The 25,120-nt window shown below is 43.6% G+C and overlaps 1 protein-coding gene across 2 annotated transcripts in view; it reads left to right on the top strand.

The window, feature by feature from the left end:
- LOC117357639 overlaps positions 1-25,120 on the top strand; it is a 269,485-nt gene that overhangs the window by 137,791 nt on the left and 106,574 nt on the right. For both annotated transcript variants that reach the window (XM_033938503.1, XM_033938504.1), the window contains exons 27-30: positions 10,736-10,912; positions 12,262-12,379; positions 14,515-14,677; positions 24,619-24,757. In XM_033938503.1, the coding sequence (XP_033794394.1) occupies positions 10,736-10,912; positions 12,262-12,379; positions 14,515-14,677; positions 24,619-24,757 (597 nt within the window). The remainder of the gene's footprint in view (positions 1-10,735; positions 10,913-12,261; positions 12,380-14,514; positions 14,678-24,618; positions 24,758-25,120) is intronic.

Genomic DNA, 25,120 nt, shown 5'->3' with positions numbered 1-25,120 from the left:
GTTTGGAAAAACTGCCTGAGCTGTAAACGTTGCACCTCAAAACGAGAGAATCTTTTATGATTTCCTGGAAGACCTGTCTTCATGCACTCCTTCCTAACCTAGATGCAATAATTCATTATCCTGACCCCATCCTAAGCTTTCCTTCTTATCCCCACTTCACCAAGAGGAAACGAGTTACACTCTAGGCAGCTCTAACCCCATTCACATTGGGGTCCTTTTACTAAGGCGTGCTAATCGATTTAGTGTGTGCTCAATTGGTTTGTGCACCTTAGTAAAAGGACTCCATTGTTAGCAGCATTAGAATTGCTTGAAAGGTTAGGTATTGCAAAAAATAAGATCAAGGCAGTCCAAGTTGTGCAAAATGCTGCGGCGAGAATGATTGCAAGGGTGGCATGGAATGAGCATATAACGCCGGTATTGAAGAGTCTCCACTGGTTGCCAATTCAAAGTAGAATTGGAACACAAAATTTTGATGGTTATTCACCAAGCGATCTATGGGGTAGCACCATGGTATCTAAAGCAAGTATTGAAACAATATATACCATCTAGAATGTTAGGATCAGAATCTGCCATGAAGCTATCAATAGAGGCGCTTGGTTAAACTCATTACAAGAAGACGCAAGCAACAGCCATTTCTGTGGCGGATGCTCTGCCAGGATGTTGGAGGTTATGTAAGAACAAGATGTCTTTTTAAGAAGCAATTAAGAACACATCTTTTTACTAGGTTAGATTTTGATAGCCTATTCTACTGAAGTTGTACTAGTTTTAGTAAATTAGATAACTGCGATGAGTCAGTGTATTATGTTGTTTTGATTATGTATGTTTTCTTTGTAAACCGCTTTGGTCTTAGGTGGCGTAGAAATTTTTTAAATAAATAAAGAAGTCACTTGTTTCTTCTTAATAGAGAACAGTTTATTCGTAATTTAATCCCTTCGTCTAAAACTACTAAGCAAAAACCCTACTCAACACACCAGATACACAAAATACATATCTATAACCTGAAAAGGATAAACCAAAATCACCGTAAATCCCAATAATAGGTGAGGAAGTACATTGAATTATACCCACAGAAGGAATCTGAACAGGTTCTTTGATCTCACATCATGCCCAAGAGCTTCTTATTTACAAAAACAGGCGAAATAAAAATTGGGGTTGGGACTTTGGTAAGTTTTGTTCTTTCTACCCACAGGTTCCAAAAGCTCCTCTAGTTACAATATGATTCGCTAAAAAGCATCACGCCTCCAAGGCTGCTGCTACTTCCATGAATACTTCTTCTGTTCCAGGAACACCCATGAATTTTGAAAAACTGCAAATATGGTTTTTCAGCTGATCGAAGGCAGGAGAGGGCAGCTGGAGCGCCGGCAGGTGCTTAAATTGTACTTACGAAGCCGGGCACCGCCTCTTCCTGGTACTAAAGTCATGGTTACACCAATCATGAGCTGCTTTGATACGCCAGATAGCGTGTCAAATCAGCTCCTGATTGATGTAACCATGACTTTAGTACCAGGAAGAAGCAGTCGGAAAATACCGCAAATTACTGAGTCTGTGATTTGCGAACCGCGAATTCACGGGGGTTTACTGTACATTGTACTTCTCCCCTCTTCCTTGATTGAAGTTTCAAGTTTAATATAAATTTAATTTGATCGCAAAATCATAATTCAATGTGATTTACAAATAATGATAAAATTGGGGTAAGGTAAAAAAAAAAACCACAAAAGCACATTAATCAAACCAGACGGTTAATACAACTGTAGACCAACCAAATACAAAAGATAAAAAATAAATAAAGGGTTAAATACAATTTGTAAACTAAAAAAAAAGGGCAAGGTGATGAAACAATAGGATAGGGGAAAGGTTACCCGCTCAATTTTCACTTCTCAGCGTTACTAGTACTCTAGCGATCATCCTGAGAATATAACATATGCATAAATCAATTAAAAGCGTCCTTAAAGAGCCAGCTTTTCAGGAGACTTTTAAGCTTACCAAGTAATTTTTCTTCCCTTATATCGATTGGGAGCGAATTCCAGATTTGAGGGACTGTGACGGAAAAGATCGTGTCTCTCCTTGAATAAATGAGTCTTTAGTGAAGGGACTAAGAGGAGAGATTTCTCTTCCGATCTTAAGGATTTTGAAGGAATATAAGGGATTAGAGGCCTTTCTAAGAATGCAGGAGCTTTATTCATTACAATTTTATATGTAATTGTATAATTTACCGGTAACCAATGCTTTTACTTCAGGAGGGGAGTCACTAGGGACCTGGATTGGCCACCATGAGAACGGGCTACAGGGCTTGATGGACCTTTGGTCTGACCCAGTAAGGCTATTCTTATGTTCTTAAGGTAGTGGTGGTTGGTGATTCCCTTCTAAGAGGTACAGAGGCGCCCATCTGGCAACCAAACATGATGTCAACGGAGGTGTGTTGTCTGCCTGGTGCAAAAATTTGAGAGGTAGCAAAAGTTTGCCAAGATTCAAGTCTAAGTAGCGTTATCCTTGTTGGCATTCCATTGACAGTATCAAAAGTGACTTCATGGCTCTGGGACTGAGGGTGAAGTAGGTGCACAGACGGTACTCTCATTGATCCTTCCTGTTGTGGGCAAAGAACGAATGAGGGAAAGTCACAGCCTGAAGCTAAGTGCGTGCCTGCGTGGATGGTGTCGTCAGTGTGAACATTTCGGTTTCCTAGACCATGGCGTGATTTTCCAAGAGCTGCCAAGCAGAGATGGTATCCATCTGGCAAAGAAGGGATGAAGTATCTTTCATAACAGACTGGCTAATGTACCGAAGAGGACTTTAAATTTGATAGGGATGGTTGAAAAATGCCCCAAGGTCATTAAAACTCGTAAATGTAAGACATCAAATACCGGTATTGAAATGAGACAAAGGGGTAATATCTAGAAAGGTCTGTATACCAATGCCCACAGTTTGGGAAACAAATTTCCAGACCTAGAGACTCTAATGGTAGAAACACTTTACTTTTATGCATTCACATTCTGCATTTCTACATAGCATAAAGGTGGCTGATAAGCAAACTGGGAACTAAAGTGACAGATTGCAGGGATTTGTCCTTGGGCCAGCTCTTTTTAACATCTTTGTGAGTGATATTGGGGAAGGACTGTCTGGCAAAGTTTGTTAGTGGATGATACCAAACTCTGTAATAGTGTGGACACCCCGGACAGTGTGGATAATATGAGGCGGGATCTAGCAAAGCTTGAAGAATGATCCAGAAATTGGCAACTAAGATTTAATGTTAAAAAAAATAAAGGGTCATGTACTTGGGCTTCAAATTCAAGAGATCAGAATAGTATAGGGGCAACAGAAGAGTAGGATTTAGGGGTGATTGTGTCTGACGATCTCAAGGTGGCAAAACATGTAGAAAAGGGTCAGTCGAAGCCAGGAGGATGCTTGGGTGCATAGGGAGAGGAATGGCCAGTAGGGAAAAGGAGGTGAGAGTGCTTGTACAATACTCTGGTGAGATCCCATTTGGAAGACTGTGTGCAATTTTGGAGACCTAATCTTCAAAAAGATATAAATAGGATGGAGTTGGTCCAAAGAGCTGTTACAAAATTGATTAGTGGTCTTTGTAATAAAGAATATGGGAACAGACTTGGAGACCTCAATATGTATACTCTGGAAGAGAGGCATTAATGTATAGGAGGTGAGCCTTATTCAAATGAAGGAAAACTCCAGCATGAAACATTGAAACATGATGGCAGATAAAGGCCAAATGGCCCATCCAATCTGCCCATCCGCAGTAACCATTATCTCTTTCTCTCTCTCTCTAAGACAGGGGTGTCCAATGTCGGTCCTCGAGGGCCGCAGTCCATTCGGGTTTTCAGGATTTCCCCAATGAATATACATGAGGTCTATTTGCATGCACTGCTTTCATTGTATGCTAATAGATCTCATGCATATTCACTGGGGAAATCCTGAAAACCCGACTGGACTGCGGCCCTCGAGGACCGACATTGGACACCCCTGCTCTAAGAGATCCCACGTGACTATCCCAGGCCCTCTTGAATTCAGACACAGTCTCTGTCTCCACCTCTTCCGGAAGACTGTTCCATGCATCTACCACCCTTTCTGTAAAAAAGCATTTCCTTAGATTACTCCTGAGCCCATCACCTCTTAACTTCATCCTATGCCCTCTCATTGCAGAGTTTCCTTTCAAGCAATCTGTTGTCATGTTTCGTATAGATCACCTTTGTTGTATTCCTCCACATGTAGGGTTTATGCTGTATTCATCCTATCAACAGTTTCCATGGAGCCAAGTAACAGTCAATTAGCAATAAGGAAGTGACTGAACAAAATATCAGAAATCAAGTTCAAAGTCCAGCTCAAAAAGGAGACGTGATATGGCTTATCTACAGCACAAGCAAACCACATGAGCCAATCTAGGAAAAAGCCAGGGAGATAAAGACCTCAGAAACCGGTTCTCTAACTTAACCACTGCATTATTGTGTTTAAACGTAGGAGTGGGTGCAATTTAAGGTTGAAATAAACTCCACAATCACTTGGAAAACTAAACAGCCAGTTATTGCAAACTGCCCAAAAGCTGCAAAATTTAAATCAATCAAAGTCTAATGGATGGTGGCATTGTCATCTTGATATAGGGACACTAGACCATCTATAGTTCTATTGTCCCTTGATACTTAAGTTTTGGAGGTCTATTTGGGGTCAAATCAATATGATATTTGAAGTCTCATTGTCATAACACTATTAATGCCCAAGAGTCCAATAAATGCAAGTAAAAATAGGTTACTTCTTATCATGACAGGAGTTGGTATGCAACTAATCACGAAAAAATGCGATAGAATAAATTATAATTTTTGGTGGGAAACCTTATGTCAAATTTACAACTCGTTACAATTGGGATACTATAATAAATTCAAAGAAATTTGGGATCCATTAACAAAATTTTGTACGAATTGATCATTAATATGACCCTTTGAATGAGTATTATGCACATCCGGGAAGAGTGGATGGGAGGGAGGGGAGGAGATAAATACTTATCTTATTATTTGATTGTAATAAGTGCTGGGGGGGGGTTCTTTGTTTGTATCAATTGTTGCTTAATCTGTTGCACTTTGTGTTGGTTTTTAAAATGAATAAAGACTTGGAAAAACCATAAGCAACATTTCAACAGAGTGATACTTTTAAGCAGACAAGTCTTCACAGAAACTTGGGGACTGGATTTTCTCTTTTTTTCTGGGAACTGTAACCTTAATGATATATTCAGTGATGCGTGAACCTTGGCGATGAACAAGATAATAGCTATATAAATTATACATACAATAGCATCAGATAAATAAACCTGTTATCAAATTAGTTAAAAAATACATCAATCCATTTAAAAAAACACCAAACATCAATCACAAACAATAATATTGGGTGGATGTATTTTGTGCTAGATTATCTCTGGAAACTCAAGTGAATATGATGGTAAAAAAGGTCTTTTTAATTTAAAGATGATTAGAGGAATATGTACATTTCAGACACCTGATCATCTGTTGAAAATTATGCAAGTTTTGATATTCTCTCATTTGGATTATGTAAATATTATGCTTTTGGGTTTGCCGGATAGGCAACGCTGTAGACTACAAGTTTGCAGAATGTAGCTGTGAAAATGATACGGAAGGGAATAGGCTGGTTCCAAAAAACAAGTGGGGAGTGGGATAGACTACGTCAACCTGGATTAGACACTCTTTATTTATGCAGATCAACTTAAAATATAATACATATTAAAACACAATACATTTGAAATGTCCAAGACAAAAGTCCTGTGAGCAATGACCCAAAGGGTCCGCTATCCAACAACCCAACACATCCGTGTTTCAGCCTCCAGAGGGGAGGTCTGCCTCAGGGGTATGATATGTCTGCCCACTAGATGTCACTGCAATGCTGGAAATACACTGTGATTGTGGGCGTGTGCACAGCTCTGGGCAGCCAATCCAAGTAAAAAGTGAAGCTCTCGGAGCGGCCACAAAAGAACGCGTACGCAAGGGTCCTCTGGCATTTTTACAAAAGCGCGGGAGAGGTTTTTAGCGCCAGCTGGTATGCTGAATGCTCTCTGCTCCTCCAGTGTTCACAGGGAACTCTATGACCATCAGAACAGCGCAGAGCATTTAGCGTGCCAGCCAGCGCTAATAACCTCTTCTGCACTTTCTAAAGGGGGGTTAAATTGGAGCTCATTGGTTGCCAATAAGGGCAAGAATTCAATATAAAGTTTTAATATTTGTTTTTAAAATTTTATATTTCAAAATGTTGTGGGTTATACCCTCTGAGATAAAGTTTGATCAGGGTCTGAAATTAAACTGAATGTCCCAATTTTATCAGAGATCCATTTGCAATCTACAAGGTAGAAAACTACAAGAGCGGTTTGAAAAGTTTTATTGATTGATTTTAGTACCTAAAAGCATTTCTTCCTGTCTGTCCTGGTAGGCTCACAAGGAACATGGGATTTGAGCCCACAACCTCAGGGTGCTGAGGCTGTAGCTTAACCACTGGGCCACACACTCAAACAAATATGTTATTAAAAAACAGGTCTATTTCTCAACAAGGGCTATACACATACCTCTTCTTTTACAAAGGTGCGCTAAGCGTTTTAGCTCAGATTTAGTATGTGCTAAATCAATGCGTGCGCTAACCGCTAACTTGTCCATAGGATAACACGCACGCGTTAGCATTTTGTGGGCGATAATATTTATCATGCGCTAAAAAGCATAGCGCACCTTAGTAAAAGAGGGGGTTAGTCCTGTGAGTTTCCAGTGTTTCCATCCCATTGGAAAAATTTTTAAAAACATTTGTTTAACTTGATTTTTTACCGAACTTTTCACACCGTCCTCTTTTGTGGAAGGCGCTGCCTAGGGAACTTAGAATGATAACATCTTATTAGTCATTTAGACAACAATTGAAAGCATATATAAGGTTGGATTAAATAACTGTGATTATCACCGATGTTGCTTAGAGGACTGGTAAACTGGATTGTATAGAATTGACTCATTTTGTTTAAGATCTTATCTTATGTTCTGATAACGCGATTTGCCTTGAAAGGTATATCCAAAGTGTTAGAGCCTACTTCTCTGAATATCTTGATCCACTCCCTTGTGATTTCCTGTATTGATTACTGTAATGCGCTCTATAAGGGCATAACTAAAAAAGAAATACGAAGACTCCAAATTATACAGAACACTGCAGTGAAGATCATATTCAACGCAAAGAAATTTGATCATGTTACTCCCCTCCTTTATTTGGCTGCCGGTGGAACATAGAATTACATAAAAAATTATTTTACTGACTTTTAAAACTAGACAAAATGGTCAACCAGAATTTATCAATAACCTTCTTCTAAATCTTTAAGATCTTCGTCTAAAAACTTGTTATCTGTTCCATCTCTGAAGTTTATCAATACTATGAGGTCTACCATTTTTTCTGTCAGCGCAACATCTCTTTGGAATAATACTCCGGTCCACTTACGGGAAGAATCAAATCTTAACCATTTTAAAACAAAACTAAAAATATTTCTATTTCTTGATGCTTTCGAGACCTAAATGCCCTTTTTAGGGCTACGTAGTTTTAATCTATTTTTTGTTACCCTCCCTTTTGTCCTTTCCCTATATGTTCTCTTTCTTGATAAATTGTAGTTCTATCCTTTTTCCCATTTTGTTCCTGTTTGTTTTTGTAATGTTTCTAAATGTTTTGAATTATGACTATTGTTTTAAAGGACGTATAGTTACCCCATATATGTTCACCGCCTAGAAGGCCGATTGGGCGGTTTATAAATTTTTGAATAAACTTGAAACTTAAACTTGAATAGAAAAGCAGGTGTTAAATGTAAGGTTTGTTAGTGGCCCCCACAATATATGGTTGGTGGGGTCACTTGAGAGGCGCCCTTACAAACGCCAGGTCCCAGGTTCAGTTCCCTCACTGAACATTCACCAGGAAGTAGAATCAAAAAGGCACAGCCAGAGGTGATTGTATAAAGAATATATTATAGAAATAGGCTTACAGAAAAGCAATATTCTGAAGCATTACAATTAAGTAGAGAGCAAAGCAGTTTCCCTGCCTTACAGAGTTCAGAGGAAAAGAGAGACATAGAAGCCTGAAGTTCCAGGGAAAGGCAGAGAGAGAGAAAAGGGGGATGGGGTGATGGTCCAAGCTTCGTGTTCCATAGATAAAGAGAAGGATAGACAGAGAAAGAGAGAGCTCAAGAGAAACAAGAGAGGACCAGAGTGCCAAGAGCCAAGAGATAGAGATTTTGTGTGTTGCAGAGAGGAGGCTTTTATAGCTTGGAATCTTATTCTGAATATAGAAACTATTGAGCTTCAATAGAAGTTAAATTTCCCTCTCCTTAGTAAACTTGTGCTAGACAGCCGAAGAATAGGCTATGGTCAAATGTAATTTCCAGTATGCCTCTGACAATAGTTTCTGATTAACTTTAGTTATCTGTGCACCTGGACCCATTGTCCTAAGCACCCTCTTAATCAGACATTAACACATTAACACCTTTTAGCTAATCATGATTTAATCAGAGCTACTTAAAACAGTCTTTTGGGGTTATATGAAACAGTCTACTTACACTCAGGGTCCATCTGCATTCACATGCCAAAGTCAGATTGATATAATTTCCCATAGGCCTTTGCTGATATAAGTAATGCCAACTGAAAATGCTGAATGCTAGCGATAGCTATGCTGACATTAACCACCCATCCTCTAGCGGTTTTAGCGTGCACTACATTGCCACGCGTGCTACATGCTAACGCCTCCATAGAGGTGGCGTTAGTATTTTCCGCGAAGCGCAGGGTTAGCACGTGCTAATCTTCAGCGTGCGCTAAAAAAGCTAGCGCAGCTGAGTATAAGGAGCTCTAAGACTTAGATTACTGCGACATGCTGGTGTTCAGCCAAATAATGGGTAATATTTGCTCGCTGACAAATTAGGGCCTAATAAAGCCCTGGAGCCTTCCTTCATGGGTTTGGGCTTCTATGAGCTCACACTGAGGATTCACATGACCGTGTTACACAAACCTTTTTTCCCGTTATATTGGGAAGAAGTGCTCCACTCAAGGGGGGTCTTTGTGATATTATCAACAGTAAAAAGTAATAATCTGGTAGCAGAAGCTGCAACAACTTGACCAGTCTTTCTTCAAACCATCCTAAAGCCATATTTTCAATTTCATCCTCCTAGTCAGGCTGAGAAGTTCATTTTTCTCTGCCATAGTAAGCGTTTGATTAGTTGAGAATTCTTCATTATAAGACGCTTTTTCAAATCTGGGCTCAAAACACAACGTTTGCTTTCTGTAATCCTACTGCAGAGAGAAACGTTTTTCCCTTTGCAAATTTCCTTCAAATTCAGACTTGCTATATATGCTTTTAGTGATAGGCATCCCTGTGCAGTTTGTATGGGATTGGAAATTTAGTCTCGATCCGTCCAGTCTGCCCATTAAGGTGGCCAGAGTTGCATCTGGTACACTGCCCAGGATCCATTTCTTCTGTCTCTGCCAATTTTGGGGCACCGGTCCTACTTCCCAACTGCTGGAGCTGCCATTGAAGCCCACCCCAGCCTCGATTCTGATCTCTTTTTTTTGTTTTTGCTTTGTACAGGACCCAGACTGTAGAGGTCTGCCCAGCATTGGTCTTGAGTCCTAATCTCTGAAGCTAACATCAAAGCTCACCCCAGTTATGAGGTCATTTTAAGTTTTCCTTCATTGGATTCCAACCTTTTTCCATCACCATTTTTGTCTTCACAACCTTCCACAAGAGGGCATTGCAGGCATCCGCAACCCTTTCTATGAAAAAGTATTTCCTGACATTGCTCCTAAGTCTCCCTCCTGCAACCTCAACTCATGACTTCAAGTTTTACAACTTCCCATCTCTGAAAAAGATTATCTTGTATAATAATACTTTTTAAGTATTTAAACATCTACATCATCTCCCCCAGTCTAGGGTCTAAATATTGAGCTCTTGAAGTTTCATCTCATGCGTCTTTTGTCCCCTTCTTTGGAACCACCTCAATTCTTTTGATGTCCTTAGCAAGATACAGCCTCCAAAACTGAACCCAGTATTCCAATTGGGGCCTCATCAATGACTTGTACAAAGTCATTAACACCTCCTTTCTTGTAGCTTAACTGACAAGCTGTAGTATGTGGACTGGTACCAGCCAATGTGTAGGTGGTCAACATTCACATGGCTTAAGCTGCTCTTCATTTCCACCTACTTATTTATTAGTTTCTTGATTATAGTACTGCCTTTCTGTGATATGACCAAAGCGGTTTACATATTACCATACATACAGGAGGCTCACAATCCAGGTTTTTCAAGGAGCTACAGTGAGAGTAGCCCACTGTGCTAACCATTACGATACTCATCCACTCCATCGTACTTTGTACGTCATCAAAGTACAATGAGGAAGAGATGATGACAGTAAGGTGCTGGTGTATTTTATTGTTTGTATTTTTTGCTTTGTGTGCAGGTGTATTTGTTGTTGATCTGGTATGTATCTTTGTATGTATTTTTGTATGTTAGTTTGTAAGGGTAAGGGTGGGATATAATTAATTAAATAAACCAAACCAACCTGAGCATCGTCTTCTGTGCGCTGTAATCCAACACAAGCCCCCAGCAGCCCACCCCGGCATTGCTTGATGATCTCCAGCAGAACCAGCCCATCAATCTGCACCTTCCATGCGCCTTCTGTGCATGGTCATGTTCAGGTCCTGTTCATATCTGTTATTCTCACTTTTAGGGTTAATAGTCGTATGTCCCAGTATTCTCTGCGAGGGCAGATCATTGCGTGCTGTACCGGTTTAAGAGCACTGCTGGAAGACTTTCCTACCATCAGGGATACATACTTCATGCTAGGACAACCCAATGAGAGGAAAGGGGACAGAGACACCAGTGAAGGGCAACAGGCAGACCCCAGGTCAGTATCACTAACTGGTTTCACAAGGGGAGCTCAGAACGGTTTCTATGAATTTATTCAGGTACTCAAGCTTTTTCCCTATCTGTCCTGGTGGGTTCACATTCTATCTAATGTACCTGGGGCAATGTTTTTCCCTTCAATCGTCCGTTTTCTGATCCAGCCATGCAAATGAGCTATTTAATATTAAAACCCCATGCAAACTACCTGAGTGATTGATGCACTAACATCGCTTGGCGATGCACAAAAAAAGTGATCAAGAGTTGTTCACCTGTCTTACCGGCATTTTTTTAAATGGGCATATGCTAAAAAATCACGGAAAAAGCCCCCCCCCTCCCCCAATGACGACCCTTCTCGATGTCTCCCCAATGAACCAGCACCGGGGACAGATCCCTTCCCAAACACCAGCGAAAATCAGTAGGAAGGAAGGCCACTCCCTCCTGCCATTGAATGCCCCCAAGGTGGGGGTAGGAGATGGTTTGGGGGGGCACCTGGCGTGGGGGAGCTGCTGTTGGCAGGAAGGCGAGGGCATCCCTCCTACTGATTTTTGCTGTTGTGTGTGTGTGGGGGGGTCATTTCCCAGTGCTAGTTCGTTGGTGAGGGCTATCATCAGTGGGGGGGGGGGGGAGTGCTTTTTTCATTCTTTTTAATGGGGCAGATACTGTACATGCGTAACATATGCCCATTAAAAAATAATGCCTGTAAATTTTGATCACTTTTTTTTTAGTGCATCAATTGCTCGGGTCGTTTGCATGGGGTTTTAATATTAAATAGCAAATTTGCATGGCTGGATTGGAAAATGGGTGATGATGTTGGCATGGTAACTCTGGCGGAATACAAGTCGTGCGGCAGAATTCTGAACTTAGTTACTAATAACCCATGTTAACATTAAAATAACACATCTTAATGGTAGCCCACATTAATTTCCCACCTCGTTGCTACTGAAGGTGGATGTTAACGGGATATGAGCTTCTCTTATCTGGATAACTCCCGCTGAATATGGATCCAAGCATTTTATACCGCCAGGAAATCCACATGAGAGGATGAATAATCCTCTGACCTGCAAGTCCTTTTCGAGGGCCACAATCCAGTCGGGTGTTCAGGATTTCCCCAATGAATATGCATGAGATCTATTAGCATACAATGAAAGCAGTACATGCAAATAGATCTCATGCATATTCATTGGGGAAATCCTAAAACCCGACTGGATTGCGGCCCTCGAGGAGGGACTTTGACAGCCTTTTACTAGACCTTGCCAAACAAGTGGAGGGTGAAGTTATTTATTCGAAATACGCTCATCTTTTGCTAGTTCATGTCAATTTATTTCTTGCATTTCCTTCCCTGGAGTATAGAACTTTCCAGAAGCGCCCCCGCAGCGTGTTGTCTGCAGATGGCCGATGCTTCCTCAACCTGTGGTTCGTGCCTCACTCCTCAGAGCTGCTGATCATGTTTAAGACACTGCCAGAAAAGGTCAGTACTTACTGGGCTCCTACAGGCTGATATTTGGAACTCCTGCGCTGTCCTGCACCATGCGGGAGAATACCGCAGGAACAACGCAAAAAAATAATTTCCTGATGATCAGCTACTAGGGGCAGATTCTATAAATGGTGTCTAAGTAGGCCGGTGCCTAGAACAATGTTGCCAGGCACATGTCGATCACACTTGGGCGCCTGAAATGTAGGCCAGGGTTTTAAAGGCCTCCTTTTCAAGTACCTAACTATTTGGAGAATCGCGCTTAGCGGCACCTAAATCAGTGTCCTAGAGGACCACCAGCCAGTCAGGTTTGCAGGACAGCCCTAATGAATATGCATGGGGTAGATTTTCATGCCTGTTATCTCCATTATATACATACGAAAATAAGAATAGCCATACTGGGTCAGATCGATGATCCATCAAGCCCAGTAGCCTGTTCTCACGGTGGCCAATTCAGATCACTAGTACCTGGCCAAAACCCAAGGAGTAGCAACATTCCATGCTACCGATCCAGGGCAAGCAGTGGCTTCCCTCATGTCTTTCTGAATAACAGACTATGAACTTTTCCTCCAGAAACTTGTCCAAACCTTTCTTAAAACCAGCTACGCGTTCCGCTCTTACCACAACCTCTGGCAACGCGTTCCAGAGCTTAACTATTCTCTGAGTGAAAAAAAAATTCCTCCTATTGGTTTTAAAAGTATTTCCCTGTAACTTCATCGAATGTCCCCTAGTCTTTGTCATTTATGAGGGAGTGAAAAATCGATCCACCTGTCCCCATTCTACTCCACTCAGGATTTTGTAGACTTCGATCCTATCTCCCCTCAGCCGTCTCTTTTCCAAGCTGAAGAGCCCGAACCGTTTTAGTCTCATGCATATTCATTAGGGGTATCTCAAAAACCAGACTGGCTGGTGGTCCTCCAGGACAGGGTTGGAGAACAGTGACCTAAATGATGCTCCGCCCACAGAAGTGCCCATTAGGCGTTAGGCAATAAGCGCGTATCTTTTATAGAATCGGACAGGCGCCTATTGCACAATAAAACCTTTTTTTTCCCAATTAATTGAGCTTATTGAGGGTATTTTGCCAATTAAGTTAGGCGTGCGGGTGGTGGATGGCTTCCAGCTGCACACGGGACTGGCCGTTGCAGGAAAAGCAAATCGCTTCGGATCTCTAGTCTGATCCTTTTCAGGCAGGAGCCGGAGGTAACCACCCAGCAGCGCCACAGGCCCCAATCCGCATCTCCCTCAGCTGCCTTTGCAACCCAGCCACCAGCTCCCTCCTCCTGCTTGCTGAAGGTCCGAAAAATGATAATAATTTTATTTCTTACATACCGCCAAAGCCATGGTAGTTCGAGGCGGTTTACAATAAGAAGAGCTGGACAATCAGCGACATAGTTACAATGTAGAAGCAATGAATACTAGTATATAGAATAGGAGAGATAATGAACAAAATTCTTAGGTAACAAATCAGTTGAATAGGATGCGGAGCGCATGATAATGTTACCTAGCCAATCGTTCAGTTTAGCTGCCAATCCGAATGCCATCAACAAGCTGGAGGGCGGAGTTTCTTTGAGGGCGCTGATTGTGAACATTGAGTGAGGATAACTAAGCCACTTCCTTGACTCTATTTATCTGCTATTCGCACAGATGTTCAGCACCCCTGGTGCTCCCTGCACTCATGCCCTCTGAACATGTGCGGAGCCTAACACCAGCGCTAGCTCCTCTGGCGCTGCCATTAGGTTCTGAACAAGCTCCACAAGGGAAATTAGATTGACCATCCCTTCGCAACTATTTGCCATGAAAAGACATTTCCAGCCACCGGTCTTAATTGATTTTTGGAATAAGCTACCTTGAGAGATCAGGGACATCACGTGCTATCAGTCTTTTAGAAAGGCCATGAAAAGCTCTCTGTTTTCCTTCTATTTAACGGACAAGTAGCTTGTGTCATTGTGTAACTGGAGAAATGATTGCGATCACTTTTGTACAGAGTGAATTACAGTCCCCGCCTTGAGTCAGTCTTGGTTGAAGCGGAATTGAAATGTTCTGATTAGATTAGATTTAAGCCTTGCATCTAAACAGTCAAAGTTCACCATATGATCTCGTGTGCCCTATTAACTATTTGTCTCCTGCTGCAGGCAATGTTCAGGGCTCTGTACCACACCCTTCAGATCTTGGCAGCTCTCCATGACATTGTGGCTTTCCTCTGCGGCTTTGCTCAGCTAGGAAACTCCTCAAGTAATCTGCAATTCCGAAAGGCGAAGACTCTGACGGCAGACTGGGGAGGCACCGAAGGCATAGGTAGTGTATATTGCTGGGCCCCACCCCCACACAACCTCATCTCCTCTTCTTCCCAGAGTTCACGACAGCGTCTGGAAGACCTCCGAGCATGTCATCACGTCACATCTGCTCATACTCGGTGGTCCTCCAGACGTGGCTCCAAGCTTTGGTAGAGCCAGGGCTGTCCAAAACCTGGACAAAGTGCTGGGTTTTCTAAGTTCTTCTGGACACCTGGACAGTCCTCCAAAAAGGAGACATGTCCTGGTAAATCTGGACATCTACCTGGCCTGGTGAACAGCAAGGACAGCTTCGCACTTCTTAGTTTAAGTTTTTTTTTTATTGAATTTTTTTTCCATTTAACAACAAGTGTCATAAATTTTCATACAATTATCTTAACAATACACTTGATATTTTTATGTTTAAATCATTTTTATTAAGAATAGCAAAAACTTATGTCAATACAGGTTTCAACACAATTAGATTTTCAGCATAACACCACACCAATCCCCCACCCACCCAACCACCCACCCCCCCTACCCACCCAACCCAGGTGGCAGCAGCGGCAATCAACTCAAGATAGAAAAGAAGTATGCAGGGGAAAAAGAAATTCTAAGCCTCCCAAAGTTGTTGTTGAACATAAGAGGTAAAAGTTAAACTAAAAGGCAGCCAGCAGAGGCGGAATAGCCGCCCCGCTTTAGAGGACATATTATCAATGTCTCTCCGTTCCAGTAACATTTGTTGTAACATTTGTGTTCTCCACTGTGCAAGCGAGGGAGGCTGCGCTGAGAGCCACTGTAACAGAATACACTTCCGTCCCATCAACACTGTCTTCCGGATGAAAGACGAACATCCAGGTCTAGGAGGATGAAGCCTAATCTGCAAGGTGAAGAGAAAGTTCGGATGTAGTCGCCAGGAACACTGCCAGAGTTGAGCCACAGAAGATACCACCTGGAGCCAGTAGGAAGATATCAAGGGGCATAACCAGAACATGTGTCCAATAGTTGCCAAAGGTTGAGAACATTTTCCACAACCATGTCCCGAACCAATCCCCATTAAATAGGCTCTCCGTGGAGCGTAGAACGCACGTAAAAGAAATTTATAATTCCTCTCCTTCTCCACTGTTGACAGAACTGCAGTATTGCCCATGCGAATACCCCTACGAAGCATCTCCTCCGAGATGGGCATCCGGAGATCCATTGTCCATTTCTGAGCCAGAGTAGCATAATCCAGGGTACCAGATAAGTCTTGTAAGAACTTATGATGAAACTTCAAAGGTATAATGTCCTGAGCCGTGAGGCCAAGAGCCTCCTGCAACTGATCATGAACTCTCTCCATCAGTATGCTCGGGGCCAAAGTTCGTAAATAATGTTGAAGTTGGCTATATGCAAACCAGTCAGTTGGACGAAGATGAAACTTCGCTTGTAATTCTGCGAAGGAGATAGGATGACCCTCACGAGTTACTGCTTGAGAGACATACTGTAAGCCCATCTTAGACCAACGACGAAACAAAGCAGAGTCCATTCCAGGTGTAAAGTCTCCATTACCCCATAAGGGAAGGCACGGCGTTGTTCGTGATGGGATCTTTAATAAGCGACATAACATCCGCCAAGCTACACGCATAGCAGGTAGTAGAGGGTGTGTAAGCAATTGAGGCACATCAGGCAAATGGAGAACATGTAAAAGGTAACTAAAGTGGTAAGGCTGAAAAGAAAAACATTCAATTTCAGGCATGGAAAAACAATCAGTATTGCAGAACCAATCATGAATATGACGTAATTGACAAGCAAGATTAAACCTATAAATACTCAATAAGCCCAGCCCCCCCTGCTCAATAGGAAGCATCAATTTGGTCAAAGATATCCTAGCCCGTTTTCCCTGCCACAAGTAAGCTGATAGGGTAGATCTGTGTTGAGATAAGTGTCATTTCGTTAACATTATAGGGAGTGTTTGTAATAAGTAAAGCCATTGTGGGAAAATCATCATATTGTATAAAGCTATACGTCCAGAAAGAGAAAGAGGATAAGTCCGCCAGTTCTTTAATGTTGTAGCAGTGCGGGTAATTAAGGGCAGTATATTAACGGTATAAAGCCTATCTAATTGTTGAGGAATGACCACCCCTAAATAAACCAGATGGGGGGATGCCCATTGTAGTGGAAACCCACCATTCCAGTTCTGGCGCACTTCTAGCGAAGTGGGAAGAGCAATTGATTTTTGTTTATTGAGAACCAGTCCCGAATATGTACTAAATTCATCTAAGATTTCCAGCGCCCGATACAATGAACGTTGAGGGTTGCCCAAAGCCAGCAAAAGGTCATCAGCAAATGCCAACACCCGCAATTGAGACTGACCCTCAGGTAATCCCATAATCTCATCGTCCCTCTGCAGTGTACGTAACAGCGGGTCTAAGTAGAGAAGAAACAGGAGAGGGGACAGTGGACATCCCTGGCGCGTCCCTCTTCCAATAGTAAACGAGGGCGATCTCATGCCATTAACTAACACAGAGGCAGTAGGATCCGCGTAGAGTGCTTGTATAGAAGCAAAATAACTAACAGGAAATCCCATATATTGTAAAAGCCGAAACAAGTAATGCCAATTGACCTTATCAAAGGCTTTCGCTGCGTCAAGCCCGACTAGAAGACCAGGTAAACGCAACTGTTGAGCACGGGAAAACGCTAGGAGTACTCTTCGTACGTTCAACACCGAATGTCGAGTTCGAACAAATCCCACTTGTTCAGGAACTATAAGAGACGGTAACAGAGGGGCTAACCGATCCGCCAGGATACGGGCAAAGATTTTTACATCTACATTTAATAACGATATCGGACGGTAAGATTCCAAGTCAGTCGGTGGTTTGGCCGGTTTAGGGATAAAAGTAATCAAGGCTTCATTGGCATAGCGAGGGAACATGCGTTGTGTCTGAATAGTCGTGTAATAAGCAAGAAGGGAGCCCCCAATAGAAAGTGATAAGATCTTAAAGAATTCAGGGGAGTAACCATCCGGCCCCGGGGCGGTACAAGATTTTAAGTTCTGAATCGCCCGAAGCACCTCCTGCAGTTGCAACGGGCGGTCCAGGCGTGAGATTTGAGCAGCCGTCAAACGAGGCATACCCGCATCTTCCAGGTAATCATTCACATCGGGGCCCGTATACGCCCCCGGGGACGCATAGAATGCCTCAAAATGTTTATAAAAACTCTCAGAGATAGCCTCTGCTGAAGTTAGTATATTCCCTGTCTTATCATGTATCATTGGGATATATCGAGAACCCTTCCAACTTTTAGTAATGGATGCTAGTAACTTCCCCACTTTATTACCATATTTATGGAATCGAAATTTACGATAAAACAATAGCTTTTTCGTACGTTCATGTATAAGGGAATTTAAGGCCACCAACGCCGAATGATACGCTTCGCGATTAGTGGCAGTGGGACTATGCAACAATTCTCTTTTTAACAACACCAGTTGTCGTTCAAGCGCTACAATACGATGTGCTATGCGTCGCGTGCGAGTAGTAATGTATGCGATAATGTCTCCACGGAGTACAGCTTTTGCTGTATCCCAAAACAACACCGGTTGATCAATATGTTGGTTATTGAAGGAGCAATAAGATTCCCACTTGTCAAGTAAGAACTTTTGAAAATGTGCATCTTGATGTAAATAAGAGGGAAATCTCCAGCCCGTCCCCGGTCCCACTGGTCCACCCACCGCCAGGTCAATCCAAATCATGGTGTGGTCGGACACCTCCAAGGGGCCTATAGTCGCCTCCGTAACCTTGGCGAATAGAGATTCTGACAATAAGGTGTAATCAATCCGCGAGAATGACCCATGTGCCCGAGATTGGTGTGTGTAGTCCCGCTCGGTGGGGTGAAGTAAGCGCCAGGGATCAACCAGCCCCAAAGCCCGACAAAGGTAAGGGACCCCTTTAGTACGTCTCGGCGGTGCTATACCCGACGTCCCGGATCGATCCATGGCTGGGTCTAATACTTGATTTAAGTCACCCACCAGGATCAAAGGACTATCCGAATCTTGTAAGCAAATGTTAACCAAATTTTGAAAGTATGAATGTTGATATCCATTAGGTCCATAACCCACCAACAATCGAAAAGTCCCCCCAGGCCCCTCAATCTTCAGTAAAAGATAGCGACCCTGGATGTCACGTCGTTGGACTCGAACAGTGCACGCTAGGCCCTTTCGGATAAGTATGGCCACCCCAGCCCTCCTCCCAGGGGCAGATGCGTAGTATACAGTACCAACCCAGCCTTTCTGGAGCTTCTGGTGTTCTAAATCAGTGAGCCTAGTCTCCTGGAGACACGCGATGTCTGCTCGATGGTGTTTCAGTTGGGATAGTATCTTAGTTCGTTTAGCAGGGGAGGTGATGCCGGACACATTCCATGAGATTATACGTAGCGTCCGGTCACCCATGGTACACCCTACTAGAATATCGCGAAACTGTCAACCCCCAAGGGTAGTGGGTCCCAGGGTCCCCAGCCTCACCCCAAGATCCCTTGAACACACTCCACACAAACCACTCATACTTCCCCACAAAGGTAAACTCCCAACAAAAGTTTAACATCAAAACAATACCCCAAAACCATGCCGCCGCTACCACCCAAAAACTAAACACCCCCCAACCCCCCCAAACAAGCCCAGAAGTCCCTACCGAGAGGGACCTAGACAGGGTACAAAGGACACTTGGCCCGAGGCCGCCCGAATAACTGTAAAGAGCCATCAGGACTGAATAGTGCTCCAACAAACCAGTAATCTAAGCAAACAGTAATTAGTGCAATAAAGAACAATGGGCAATAGAAGCTCATAGTGCAGTCAAGATTCTCCAGACGACTGGCTTTCCAGGATTTTTATGAAATCTGCTGCTGCCTCAGGTGATTGAAAGGATTTCCAGACTCCATTATGTTGAACTCGAAGCAGCGCTGGGTAGTTAAATTGGAACCTCCGTTTAAGCTCAACAAGTTTCGTGCAGAGTGGGTAGTACGGCTTTCTCTTTTCCTGTAAAGCCACCGAAAAGTCCTGGCTTATGCGGACCGGTGTGCCATCATAGGTAAGCGCATCCCGTTTGACTCTATATTGATGTAGAAGTTCTACCTTGTGACGGAAGTTTAGCAGCTTAAGTATAACCACCCTCGGGCGAGTCTCCAAACCCGGTCTGGATCCCAAACGGTGAGCCCGCTCCAATCTCAGGGGGCCCAAAGAGGGTGGGAGGGGTAGTTCGTCCTGTAGCCAGCGTTCCAGGGTATCCAATAAAAGCCGGTCCGCAATTGTCTCAGGAATGCCCATAATCCTCAAGTTAGAGCGACGGGAGCGATTCTCCAGGTCATCCAGTTTTTCTGCTTGCAAAGAAACTTGGGCCTGCAGTGTAGATATATCTGTGCCTCTGGTCACCGAGGAATCTTCCAGTGTGGAGACACGCTGCTCCAATTCAGTGGTACGAGCCGCTGCAGCTGATAGTAAAGTTTCAATATTTGAAATTTGAGTGGAGAGAAGTTCCATCTTGGGCCCCAGGACCTGCGAGATTGCTTCCTTAATGTCCCCCAGCGCGGTCTCAGTAAGGTGGGAGACCGATGCTGCAGGGCTCGACGCCATCTTGGATTCCCCTGGTCGCACACGTTCGCGCTCCTTTCGGGCCGCTTTGGTCGTCATGGAGTCCTGGGAGCGCGTTAAGTATTTGTCCATGCAGCGACACACTGATCCCGGAGCTGCACAAGCGTCAGGGAGCACTTTCGTCCCGCGAGTGAAACGCAAAAAATCGGGCGGCCTCGGAGCGAGCGAGGAGACGTCTTCACTCGCTCATAGCGTCACGTGACCCCTGACTTGATATTTTTATAATATATTTTATATATAACATTTCTTGTCTTATTTTTCTTATGGTTTTATATATCATATAATTGTAATTATTTTTCTTATAAAGTTATACAATATATATATTGTAATGATTTTATCAATTATTATTTAAATATGAACCTGCTCCTCCTGCCATGCTGTAAACTGGGGTGCACTCAGGCAAGCTCATTATCCGTCCCCTGAGGCATTGCTGTTCTGCCCTATGTTTCTATACAAATGGACCCAATCAGGACCTCTTTCCCTTTCACACCTCACGAATGATCCTGTTATAACACACGACTGGGTATCATACTAACTAAAAGGGCTACACAATTAATCACTGAAAAAGATTACTTTATTTTCTGGTACACTTCTATAGTAATCCTGACCGCTTAGAAGGTTAACTCTCCCCTTTGCCATACAGCATCTCCTTTCTCTCTCTCCCCCCCCCCCATCTAGCATTGCTTCTTTGTCTCTCATATATGCAGCATAGCTCTCTCTTCTTTAACTCATCTCTCTCCCTTCCCCCCTTTCCCATCTAGCATCACTTCTGTGCCTCTCTCACCCTGCCATCCAATATCAGCCTATCTCTCCCCCTACACACCACCATCACCCCGTATCACCTCATTTCTGTCTTCCTCTCCGTTCAGCAGCTCCCTCTCCTCTCATCATCACCACTATCCAGCGTTGCCCTGTCTGATTCCCCCCACACCCGTCCCACACACACTTGAACCATCCATCGTGATCCTTTCCTCACATGGTTGTCAGGCTTCCGCTCTGCTCAGTCGGCAACAACAACTAACTGAAGGCAGACAGATGCAGGGATATTTTTTGGGCATGCCGCCACTGGCCTTGCTGGGCCCCCCAAAAAGAAGTAATACCCTGTGCAAACAATTTTTCAAGGGAGATATCACATCTAATCCACACAAAAACACTTACATATCCCAAAATTACTTTAAAGAAATTTCTGTTGGACCATCAGGGGTGAATTCTCCTCATAGATCATCATCACCAAACTTTGCTCATCAGTCCAATTTTTTATCTTCTGACCTCAAAAGGAAAATAGCTTTTAAAATATTGTCTTAAGAGTTAATCACTTCAATATGTCATTTAAACTTATTTGCGAGCCAAGATATTGCGGGAAAATACAAGTTAGGTTCCAGCAGTAGACCTTCCTCCTCAAAAATTCGAAGAATAGGGAGAACTAGGAGAATAGGGTTAGCTTCTGTCCCCCCCACACCTGTTGCAATGCAGGCCTCATTTAGGCCTACCGTAAGCCCTTGCGGTCCAGCAGTGAATCGGGGCAGGAGCAATCTTTCTACATTCCTGCTCCATTCCCGCGAAATTATCGGATCTAATAGTATTGATGTAGTTTAAAGAAGGGATCGTTAAGAGATTTTGAGACGTAGAACGAAGGGCTTTAGATGGACAGTAAGGTATGATTAGACTGTTAATAAATTCAGGTTCATTACTTGAACGGGTTTTAAAAGAATTTTATAATTTATTCTATGCTTGACAATGAGCTTTTTGAAGAAAAGGTGATACGTGATCGTATTTTTTGGCATTGAATATGATTTTTGCGGAAGTGTTCTGTATGATTTGTAGTCGCCTGATTTCCTTGTTATGCCCTTAAACAGTGCATTACAGTAATCGATACAGGAAGTTACTAGGGAGTGAACTAGAACATTTAAAGATGCAGGTTCCAGGAGTTTGGCTAGCGATCTAATCATTCTTAGGTGATGGAAACAATGTTGAACTACCGTGCTAATGTGAAGGTGGTACGTAAGCCACTGGATCATTGGTAGGGGGAGGGGTGCCAATGCAAAAGTTGGCTCAGGGGCTCTGGGACAACATAAAAGTCAGTCAGCTGTGTATTAGCCAGCTCTGGAAGCCCAGAAGTCCAATGCCGATGGCCAAACTGGAATGGGATGTTTCAACGTGGCCGTTTCGGCATGGGACTTTTAATTGCAGCCATTTTAGCATGGTGCACTGATGATGAGAAAGAGAGATGGTCAGGTTCTCAGAAGCAAGTAGCGTTTTACGGTTTCTAAAGCCATAAAAATGCTACTGCTCTGTTCCCTCCTCCTTGAAACATCACAACGCTTTTACCTTTCGCGTAGACAATTCCACTACTGTCTTGATCAGATCTTCAAGAACCAGTCAAAGAATGTATTATGTTAGTTCGATTACAATATAAATCATGCAGTGGGGGTTTTTTTTCCTTTCTGGGATCTGGGAGTATTTTCACAGCACTCCCCTCCCCATAGCACTGAGTGACTGACACCTGACCTGACTCCGCCAGTCGGGAGCCCCCATGCCCATCCCCCCAAACTCTTCCTTCCCAGCTTTGGAGCCCCCACCCCCTTGATCTCCCAACCCATTGTGTCTTTCCATGCCACTGCCCCCGCCTCAGCCCCACCTCTAAGATCTGATCCCCCAAACCTCGCTCCCTGGAGCCCTCTGCAAGCAACGCCGTGCCCAAGAAGCAGGTGAAGCTGCGGCTCTGCCACTTGTTTCCACCGGCTTGGAGAGAAAGGCGAGAATGGGCGACGCATCGGCAAAGCGGAGCCCGGATCCTGAACTGAGGTGGTGGGACTGCGGGCTGGAGATCAACAGGGTGAACGTGGAGGAGGCGAACTAGCACCAGGTCTGACAAACCTTAACCTCAATCCTTACCCTAATCTTACCCCTTCCCAGGCCTCAAAGCCCTTAACCCCACACACGGAAACAGCTGCGATCAAAGGACCACGATAAACTGGGCACTGAAACGGCCTCACTGAACTGGCTGTAATGAATCATCATAGACCCTGCCCGGACAAGGTCCAGCACTGAAATTCCAAGTTTAACCCCAGCAGCAGTCAGCAAAACACAGATTCCTGTGGCTGAAGATCGGATCCTTAATAGAAACCTGATGGCAGATAAAGGCCAAATGGCCCATCAACTATCTCCTCCTCTCCCTATTGGCTACGGCTCTTAACATTTGCATCTCCTCTCCCTATAGGCTAAGGCTCTTTACACCTACATTGTGAGATCATAGAGCTTTATGGTTATAGAAACATAGATACATGATGGCAGATAAAGGCCAAATGGCCCATCCAGTCCACCCATCCATATCATCCACTATCTTCTCCTCTCCCTATTGGCTAAGGCTCTTAACATTTGCATCTCCTCTCCCTATAGGCTAAGGCTAACACCTGCATTGTGAGGTCATAGATCTTTATGGTTATAGAAACATAGATACATGTTGGCAGATAAAGGCCAAATGGCCCATCCAGTCCACCCATCTACAGCATCCACTATCTTCTCCTCTCCCTATTGGCTAAGGCTCTTAATATTTGCATCTCCTCTCCCTATAGGCTAAGGCTAACACCTGCATTGTGAGGTCATAGATCTTTATGGTTATAGAAACATAGATACATTATGGCAGATAAAGGCCAAATGGCCCATCCAGTCCACCCATCTACAGCATCCACTATCTTCTCCTCTCCCTATTGGCTAAGGCTCTTAATATTTGCATCTCCTCTCCCTATAGGCTAAGGCTAACACCTGCATTGTGAGGTCATAGAGCTTTATGGTTATAGAAACATGATGGCAAATAAAGGCCAAAAGGTGCATCCACTATCTCCTCCTCTCCCTATTGGCTAAGGCTTTTACCATTTGCATCTCCTCTCCCTATAGGCTAAGGCTAACACCTGCATTGTGAGGTCATAGAGCTTTATGGTTATAGAAACCTGATGGCAGATAAAGGCCAAATGGCCCATCCAGAGCATCCACTATCTCCTCCTCTCCCTATTGGCTAAGGCTCTTACCATTTGCATCTCCTCTCCCTATAGGCTAAGGCTAACATCTGCATTGTGAGGTCATAGAGCTTTATGGTTATAGAAACATGTTGGCAAATAAAGGACAAAAGGCGCATCCACTATCTCCTCCTCTCCCTATTGGCTGAGGCTCTTAACATTTGCATCTCCTCTCCCTATAGGCTAAGGCTCTTTACACCTGCATTGTGATGTCATAGAACTTTATGGTTATAGAAACATGATGGCAGATAAAGGCCACATGGCCCATCCAGTCTGCCCATCCACAGTAACCATGATCTCTTCCTCTCTTCCACTCCTTTTGTTTGATTCCAGGCACTGAGCTTGTCGAGATTCAGAGGCTGATTGACAGCCTCACAAACCCACAGGAACCCAAGAGGGTAGCTGAGCTCCTGCTTCTTCGGAGAGAGGTTCTGCTCCTGCAGTTCAGTGTGGCAGTCAGACATTCGATTAGGTAAGAAACAAAGAGGGGGTGGAGGGGGGGTCACAGCCCCTCGCCACCCGCCCAGTTCATTTGCTGAAGAGAGGGGGAGTCTTTGCCTTCTACAGGGGCCCCTTTTACCTATTCCTGGTTCCTCAACAAAGTATACTGTCTGGAGGCCTCATATAACACTGACATCAGATCTCAAAATGTTTGACTGCCTTGAAGTGAATCTGTGTTATATCAGTGCAATATGTAACAGGAGCAATTTTTTTAAAAACTGGATCCAGCGTTCTCAGCTATCCTCATTATATTTCGCTGCATTATATGACATCTACAATGTATTACACCAGGAGAATATAGGCCAGGGGTGGGCCGGAATCCAGTCAGGTTTTC

The sequence above is a fragment of the Geotrypetes seraphini genome, chromosome 3 (genome assembly GCF_902459505.1).
Source record: "Geotrypetes seraphini chromosome 3, aGeoSer1.1, whole genome shotgun sequence".
Lineage (NCBI taxonomy): Eukaryota > Metazoa > Chordata > Amphibia > Gymnophiona > Dermophiidae > Geotrypetes > Geotrypetes seraphini.
The sequence above is the reverse complement of the archived record's forward strand: the minus strand, read 5'-3'. Positions and strand labels throughout refer to the sequence as shown.